This window comes from Numenius arquata, chromosome 14 (assembly GCF_964106895.1).
Source record: "Numenius arquata chromosome 14, bNumArq3.hap1.1, whole genome shotgun sequence".
Classification (NCBI taxonomy): domain Eukaryota; kingdom Metazoa; phylum Chordata; class Aves; order Charadriiformes; family Scolopacidae; genus Numenius; species Numenius arquata.
In genome coordinates this window covers 5,211,566-5,219,312 of record NC_133589.1, presented here as the reverse complement: position 1 = coordinate 5,219,312, position 7,747 = coordinate 5,211,566, and the positions used below count along the sequence as shown (strand labels likewise).

The 7,747-nt window shown below is 66.1% G+C and overlaps 1 protein-coding gene across 1 annotated transcript; it reads right to left on the bottom strand.

The window, feature by feature from the left end:
* Nucleotides 1-235: 235 nt before the first annotated feature.
* RAI1 (retinoic acid induced 1) lies at nucleotides 236-7,502 on the bottom strand. The gene is made up of 3 exons (XM_074158736.1): nucleotides 1,893-7,502; nucleotides 656-749; nucleotides 236-339 (listed from the first exon to the last, which is right to left on the bottom strand). The coding sequence occupies exons 1-3, from the start codon at nucleotides 7,500-7,502 to the stop codon at nucleotides 236-238; spliced, it is 5,808 nt and encodes a 1,935-aa protein (XP_074014837.1).
* Nucleotides 7,503-7,747: the final 245 nt, after the last annotated feature.

The window sequence follows — 7,747 nt, the reverse complement described above, 5'->3', positions numbered from 1 at the left end:
AGCGCCCCCCCCCCCCATCATCACCCAGGGAAGGGGAATAAAAGCCCTGTAGCCCAGTTGGGGGTCCCAGACCCGGCACCCGCGCGCCTGCCCCCCCAGTGGAGGGCTCTTGGGTGGCCTGGTGTCCCCCAGGGATGTGATGCCCCAAGCGATGCCCCATGCCACATGGGTCTGAGCCCAGGGTGGGTGTGCTGTGGGTGTCCCCAAGGCGATGTGGGTCAGAAGGCAGGTCCCCCTACCCCAGGGGGCTGCAGGGTATTGGGAGGTGTTGGGGAGGCTCTGGGCTTACCTTATGTTTGGGACATTTCAGAGAGAAGCTCTCTTCGGTTAATAAGCAACCTGCGAGGAGAGGAGAAGGCCATGTCAGGAAAGTCCCTGCCCTGCTGGACGGGACACAGCATCCTCCATGGCCTCCCACCACTATCCAGACAAGCCGCACCTTTTGCGTGAAGGGTTCAGCTGAGGCCAGCTAAACTCAGGACACCAGCCAGCACTGCCGGTGCAGGGGGCATCGCCATCCCCAGCTGGCAGGGAGTCATGAGCCCACCCTAGCCTTGGGTGGGCTGGATCATTGTGGAGTGGCCAGCCCTGTGGCCAGCCGAGTTGGAGGGTGCTGGGGGGTCCCCACACCCCTTGTCCCCTCGGCCGGGCTCACCTGTGTCGACGGCACACGCGTAGTGGTAGGTGTGGGGACACCCCTTCTGGCAGCAGCCCACGGTGGCTCCCGCTTGCTGGCAGCTCGAGCACTTCTTTAAACGCACCCGGGAATTCGGAGCAGGGAAGGAGAGATGTGGAGAGACAGAGAGACCCCGTCAAAGCCCAGCGCAGGAGCAAAGCACCCCGACGGCCCCAACCGCGAGGGGAACGCGCCGGCGTCCCTGCATTTCTTCAGCCCCATGCTGCCTCCCCTCCGGGCAGCATCCTTCCTCCTGCACGGGTGCAGCACGGGAGACGCTGTGCCTCTTGCTTGGATGTCTGCAACCACACACGAAGTTTCTACCCGCCATACAGTTCCCCTGGATGGCACCAAGCCCGCAGCCATCCTCCATGGGGCAGGAGGAGCAGCAGTGAAGGGACATGGCCTGGGCCATGCCATGACTCGGTAGCAGTGGTGGTAGAGGACCACGGTGTTCCCCATCTCCTGCCCTGTCCCCAGTGGGAGCACCCGGCCCCGCAGCGTGGGCAGGGAGAGGGCAGCAGGCTCCAGAGAGCCATGGCGCACGCCTGGAATATGGCCAGTCCCAAATCTGGTACTGGGGGGCTTGCTGGAGACCCCTGCCCACCCTCTGCCGGGTGGCTGTCCCCTCTCTCTCCCCAGCACAAAACCCCCATGTCCCCTTGATGGTTTCTCAGCAGCATCCTCCCTATTTTGCTCACTCGGGGTGCCCCCGCTCTGGGAGAGGAGCAGGGCAGGGCTGTCCCCTCCCTCCAGCTCCCCTTCCCCTGCTTCCCATCACCGTGGCGTCAGGCCACATTGCGCCCATTTTCATCTTCCATCCTGCCTTTGCCAGGCTGCATCTGTCCCGCTCTGAGCAGCCCCTGCGACACACAGATGGGCCAGGGGATGTGACCCACCGGGCTCAGCATCCTCATGGTCCTGGGCAGGGGGAATCCTGCTGCCCTCCCAAAATATAACAACATAAATACGCTTCTACGCCTAAAAGGGGTGGGTGGGGTGGGTTAGGTGCTATCAGAGACGTGGCAGCACAAATCTTGCAGGAAACCAGAGGGGTTCATGGTGCCCGAACACCCACCCTACTCTCCCCGGGCGACTCATCAGGGATAACCCTATTAATTTGCATCCCAGCCAGAGGCGCAGCCGCGGGAACGGCTTCGGCTGAAGGAGACCGGTGGGAGATGCCACCGTGCTGGGCGGGCAGCCGAGCTCTTACCAGGTCGGCAGCCGCCTTGACGGCCTCCTGCAGCCCGTAGAGCTTCCCCGCCACCAGGAAAACCCCAGCAGTCCATACGGCACAGGCCTCGTGCAGCCAGTGCTCCTGCGTGTCGCCCGCCGGCTCCTGCGGCGGGGACTCGGCCTTGTGACATTCGTGCCGCCGGGGCTTTTCGGCCGCCTCCTCGCCCTCTGTCCTCTCGTCACAGCAGTAGCAGCTCTGCAGCCTACGGAACATGCCCCGCGGGCTGGAGCGCAGGGCGCTCTGCTTGGCCGCCTCGGCGGCAACCTCCGGCCGCGCCGCCTTGCCGCCGGCACCGCAGCCCCCCTCCATCCCTCGGGGCGCCCGCTCGGCCACGGCGGGCGGCATGGGGTCCTCGCCCGGCCCTTCTGCCCGCGCCTTCTCCTTCAGCCGCGACTTCTTCTTGGGCAGGCAGTCCTCGGGGTAGTAGGGCCCGCAGAGGTCCCCTAGGTCCTTGTAGTTGGCGGGGTTGCGGCACAGGCAGCAGACCAGGCAGGCGGCACTCAGCGCCTTCGACACCACCGGCCCCATGTGCATGGTGGAGGAGGCGGGCAGGGCCGCCCGCGGCCGCGGCGCGGGCCCGGCCGGTCCCCGTTGCAGCCTGGCCTCCTCGCCGGGCGAGTTGACGACGGTGCAGGCGGTGGTGAACTCGCCGCGCCGCTCCACGCGGACGTAGGGGACGAAGGGGGGTGCCCGGCTGTCCGCCCGCAGCCGCTTGCAGGAGATGTACTTGAGCCGGATCTCGGGCTCGGCGGGGTGCAGCAGCGGGGCCTGCTGGGGCTGCCGCCGCCGCTTGCCGCGGCTCTTGCACCGCGCCGGCACCGCCTTGGCCTTGCCGTGGGCCAGGCGCTTCCGCTGCCGCTTGGAGTAGCCGTTGTAGTTGGAGTGGTTGGCCCGTGGCTTCGGCCCCCGCGCTGGCCCGGCTGTGGGGCGTCCCTCAGGGGGGCCATCGCTGCCCCCCGCCTCCTTCTCCTCGATCTTTGGTTTCTTCCCCTCCCGCGGCGCCTCCTCCCCGCCGCCCGGGCCGGCCGCACGTTCCCGGGGGTGCGGCGGTGGTGGCAGAGGGCCCAGGGGCGCCTTGGTCATGCCCAGCGCCGCCGCTTTGCCCTTGCGGTTCCTCTTCTTGGGCAGGAGCCCCAGGCTCTTGGCTGCCATGGTGGAGCTGGGTGGGGCCCCCAGGGCCGGTGCACAGGCCTCCCCCTGGTAGCCGTCGGCAGAGAGCTTCTTCCCACCGCCCAGCTTCCCCTTTGGTGCTCGGCTGTTGGGGTTTCGGCAGAGCTGTTCGGCCATTGGCATGGTGGGCGCCTTCTGTGCCACCACCGGCTTGGGCAGCCGCATGTCACCCACCGCCGGGGCCACCCCGCTGTGCTTCACCGCCCGCTCCCTCTCCGCCCCCACCGGGCTCAGCGAGGTGCCGTAGGCAGCCACTGTGGCCGCCGCTGCCGCCGTGGCTGCTGGTTTGCAGGCGAACTTCTTCAGGTTGGGCGAGGTGATCTTCTGGACGATGGCCTCCAGCTTGAGACCACGGCCTTTGCGGGGAGGCAGCACTTTGGTCTTGGTGGCCTCCTGGAAGGCCGCCCGGGAGGTGATCTTGATGCAGACGTCAGGGGCCTCCTTCGGTGGTGGGGGCTTGGGGAGGGCTTCGCCGGAACTCTTGGGGGGCAGCTTGGCTTTCACCTTCTTGGCCACGGGCATCTTCTTGAAGAGGCTGGGGGGGGGCTCTGGCTTCTCCTCCTTCACGCCGCCACTGTTGCTGCGCAGGACCAGGTTCCTCTTCTTGGTGGGGATGGGGGACATGAAGGTGGACTTCCTCTTCAGCGAGTGCAGCGGCCGCTCGGACATCTTGCCACCCATGCCCGGCCCTGCTTTGGGCATCTTCATCCGAGCACCCACCTTGCCCTCCTTGTGGGGGCTGCCCGGGGCTGCCAGCTTGAAGGCAGGTGGGAGGTGGTTGTTGGAGATGAGCTTCTTGGGCGCCTTGCAGTTCTTCAGCCGGACATCGGCTGCCCGCTTGCCCCGCCGCCTCTTGGTGTAGAAAACCTCCTGTGTCTTCGTCCGGGAGCGCAGGATCATCGACCGCTGGTCCCTCTCCCCCACCTCCACCGCGTCCCCCTCTGGCGGTGTCGGCCCCACCACTTCCTCTGCTGCCACCAAGCTGGGCACCAGGAGGGTGGCATCGCTGGCGTTTTGGACCACCTTGGGGGCCGGCCGGCTGCTGCGCTTCCTGGCTTTGAAAGCCACTCGCTGCTTCACGCCACAGGCGGGCTTCTTCCCCAGCTTCTCCTGGTGCGCAGGGGCCTTCAGCGCCTCCAGCGGGGCCGGGGTGCGGGGCTCAGCAAGGGCGGTGAAGGAGCGGGTGCACATGCGCGCCGGCAGACCCTCGGCTGGAAACCGGGGCGTTTGGCTGTGGGCGTTCTTGCTCGGTATCTCCGCCTGGCCATCTGGCCCGAGGCAGGCGCTGGCCATGCCACCGGCTGCCGGCAAGTCATCGAAGGGGCTCGGCACAGCACTGCCAGAGCCGTCCCCCTCCGGCAGCCGGCAGTGGACCCTCTTGTTGCGGAGGCTCTTGCCCCGCGAGATGGGCTCCGTCTTCCCCAGCGTGTTTTCGGGGGTGAGTGGCTGCTTCACCATGACCGACGGGGTGGACTCAGCATCGGCCACCTCCACGTGGGATGTCTCCCCTCCACCGCTCTCCTCCTCGGGCTGAATGTGGGGCAGAGAGGACTTGAACCAGCTCTTCACCTTGGTCTCCGTGCCCACGGCGGGGCCCAGCAGGATGACGGACTGGCCGGAGAGGCGCGAGCCTGGAGCCGAGCTCTCCTTTTCCACTGTGCTGACGGTCTCCTCGGCAGACACGGGCACCTCGCTGGAGGACAGCACGGCGGGCATCTCCGGGGGCTTGGGTGGCGAGGCATCGTATGTGACTGACTTCTGCTCTGAGCCAGCCAGCTCGCAGAGCGAGGAGTACTCCTCTGCCTCCAGGTCTGACTCCTTCAGGTCCGGCGAGGAGATGATGGGGATCTCACTGAAGTCCCCTGTTGAGCAGCAGTGCCGGGTGTCCTGCAGCCATCTCTCGCTGTCCGCCTTTGTCGCTTCATCGTAGGTCAGCGTTTCCTCCTCCTCCTCCATCGCCTGCTGGCCAAAGTCCCGGGCCGGCTCGCTCTTGGCCGGCTGTTCACCATCGCACAGATCCAAGCCACAGGCATTTTTTTTCTCCTTGCAGGAGCCCACCAATTTGCTGGGGAACAAGCCCTTGGGGAGGTCCGTGGCTTGCAGATCCTTCCACCGCAGGCAGGCCTCGCTCAGGCTCTCCTCCGGCCACTCGAAGTGCTCCATGGCGTTCTCAGACCCCACCGAGTTGGCGGTGGTGTTCGAGTAGCAGCTGTAGCTGGTGGCCCCTGTGCTCGATGTCGCTGCTGGGATGCTGGGCTTGGAATTGAAGGCCAGCGGGGCAGTGTCCTTCAGTGCATCCTTGGTCTCAGCAGCCTCAAACTCCACCTGGGGACCCTCGTACACCTCCTCAGCGAAGTCCTTCCCTGTGCTGGCCCCCGAAGCTTTGTCCAGCTTGAGGGGCTCAGTGAGCGTGCTGGAGTCACCCTGGCTGGGCCAGGTGCCCTTCACCATGGAGTCCAGGCAGGGCCGGTGGTTTTCCAGCTGGAAGGGGGACTTGGTGGCCTCCTTGCTCAGCATTGGAGAGTTGGCCCAGGCTTTGTCTGCTTTCTCGCTGATGGCATCCTGCAGGACGATGATCTCGGAAGCCAGCTCCTCCTGGGACAGGGCGCTGAGAAGCAGCCGGGGACAGTCCCGTTCGTTGGTCACGTACTTGGTGAAGGTCTCCAGGGGCAGGCTGGCATGGATGCTCTGGAAGGAGTCGTCCGATTTGGTGGACATGTCATCTGGGGAGGTCACGGAGCAGGTGGACACCGACTCAGGCTTCGCCTTGGAGTTGCTGTTGACGCGGGCAGGGCTGCGGTTCTGGTTGCAGTACAGGAAACTCCTCTCCAGCTGGTCCTCCGACCCGCTGAGATAGTCGGCATCCTGCGTCTCAGCGTGGACGGACTGGGGGGTGCTGAGTGGGTCGGACAGGGGGGTCCCCACCTGCTCTGCTGAGTAGGTGCTGCTCTCGGGGCTGCAGTGCTGCCCCTTGAGCTGCTCGGGGGTCCTCGCTGGGTTCTTGATGCCCTTTTTCTGGGGCACAGCCGTTTTGGAAAGCAGCAGCTGCTGGACGGTGTTGGAGATGTTCTCCACCTGGGAGGTGAGTGCCGTCAGGCTCTGCAGGCTCAGGTCCGACAGCAGGTTTTCGGGCAGCTTCTCCTTCTGCAAGTTCTTGCAGTTCCCGGATTGAGCATCGGGGCTTGTCCCGTCGGTGGGAGAAGGGTTCAGCAGTGGCATGAAATGGCTGTGGTCAGCGATGCCGGCCGGGAAGGAGCCAGCGCTCAGTGGCTGCTGGCTGTACTGGAAGTTCTCCAGGTTGGGCATCAGCGGGGAGGGAGTGGAGCTGTAGGACGGGGACCTGCCGACAGAGCGAGCTGGCGAGTGGCTGGCGCTGGGGCTGAAGGTCTGGTAGTACTGCTCTGGCGTCCGGACGGGCGGCGCATCACCCTGGCAGTAGGTCTGGCCTGGCTGGTTGTAATGTTGGTACTTGGCCAGGTTTTGGTAGTGGAGGGTCTCTGGGGCGTGATGTCGCCCTTGCAAGGGCTGCGGGGGCTGCGGGGGCTGTGGCGGCTGCGGTGGCTGTGGCGGTGGTGGCGGCTGCGGGGGCTGCGGGGGCGGCTGCGGGGGCTGCTCGTAGCCGATGCGGTTGGGCTGGTAGCCATGCAGGTTGGGCACGCGGGGGCCGGGGGCCAGGCTGGCGGCGCTGCCCAGGGGCCGCTCCAGCGGCGGCTGCCCCGAGGGCGCCGTGCAGCTCTTGTAGGAGTGTGCTGGCTGGCTGCCCCCCGGCACCGAGGAGTAGGTGGAAGAGGCGGGGAAGGACTGCGAGTGCTGCCCGAAGTGGGGGCTCTGCGAGAAGGGCATGGGCGAGGAGACGTCATTTGGCAGCTTCTGCCGCTGCAGCTTGGGGTAGGGGAGTGCGGGCTGCTGCTGCTGCTGCTGCGGCTGCTGCTGCTGCTGCTGCTGCTGGAAGTGAGTCCGGAAGGGCAGCGGGGCGGTCGCCGGCTCGTGGTACGCTCGCCCGCCCGCCAACGCCGCCGTCTTCTTCATCAGGCTGTCCTCATACTTGGCCACACCACCGGGCAGCGCCTGCGGCTGGCCACCCCACGCCTGCAAGCTCTCGTCCCCTGAATAACGGGCCGGGTAGGGGCTGTTCTCCTGCACGGCGTAATTGGAAAAGGCCGGCCTGCCTTGCAGCTGCTGCCCCGCTAATTGCTTGTTTCCCCGGTGGTATTTCTCCACAGCGCTGTTCTCATATCCCGAGTACGGCAGTTGCTGCTGACTGTAGTACTCCTTCGCCACCAGCCTCTGCCGCTCGCAGTTCGGCCCTGCCTGACTTTGATGCCTGTAATTCTCCAGGCGTGATGTATCTTGTGAAGTCGGCTGGTAGCTCTGCTGGTTGCCATGGAAACCACACCTTTCTCGAAAGGACTGCATGGCGCGGGCTCGTTATCTGCGAAGAGAGAGAGGCGAGAATTCAAATGAAGCATTGCCACCGTGGCGGGCCGGGGAGCGCGGCCGCGCGCGGAGAGGGGCAGCGTTGCCTGTGCGGTGGGGGCATCGCCTCGCCCACCGTGGCATCGCCCCCCGCTGGTGCTGCATCGCCTCACCGGCACCCTGGAGCACAGCGCCTGGCCATCCATCACTTCGTATTGTCCTGCATTGCCTCACATCACCCTGCA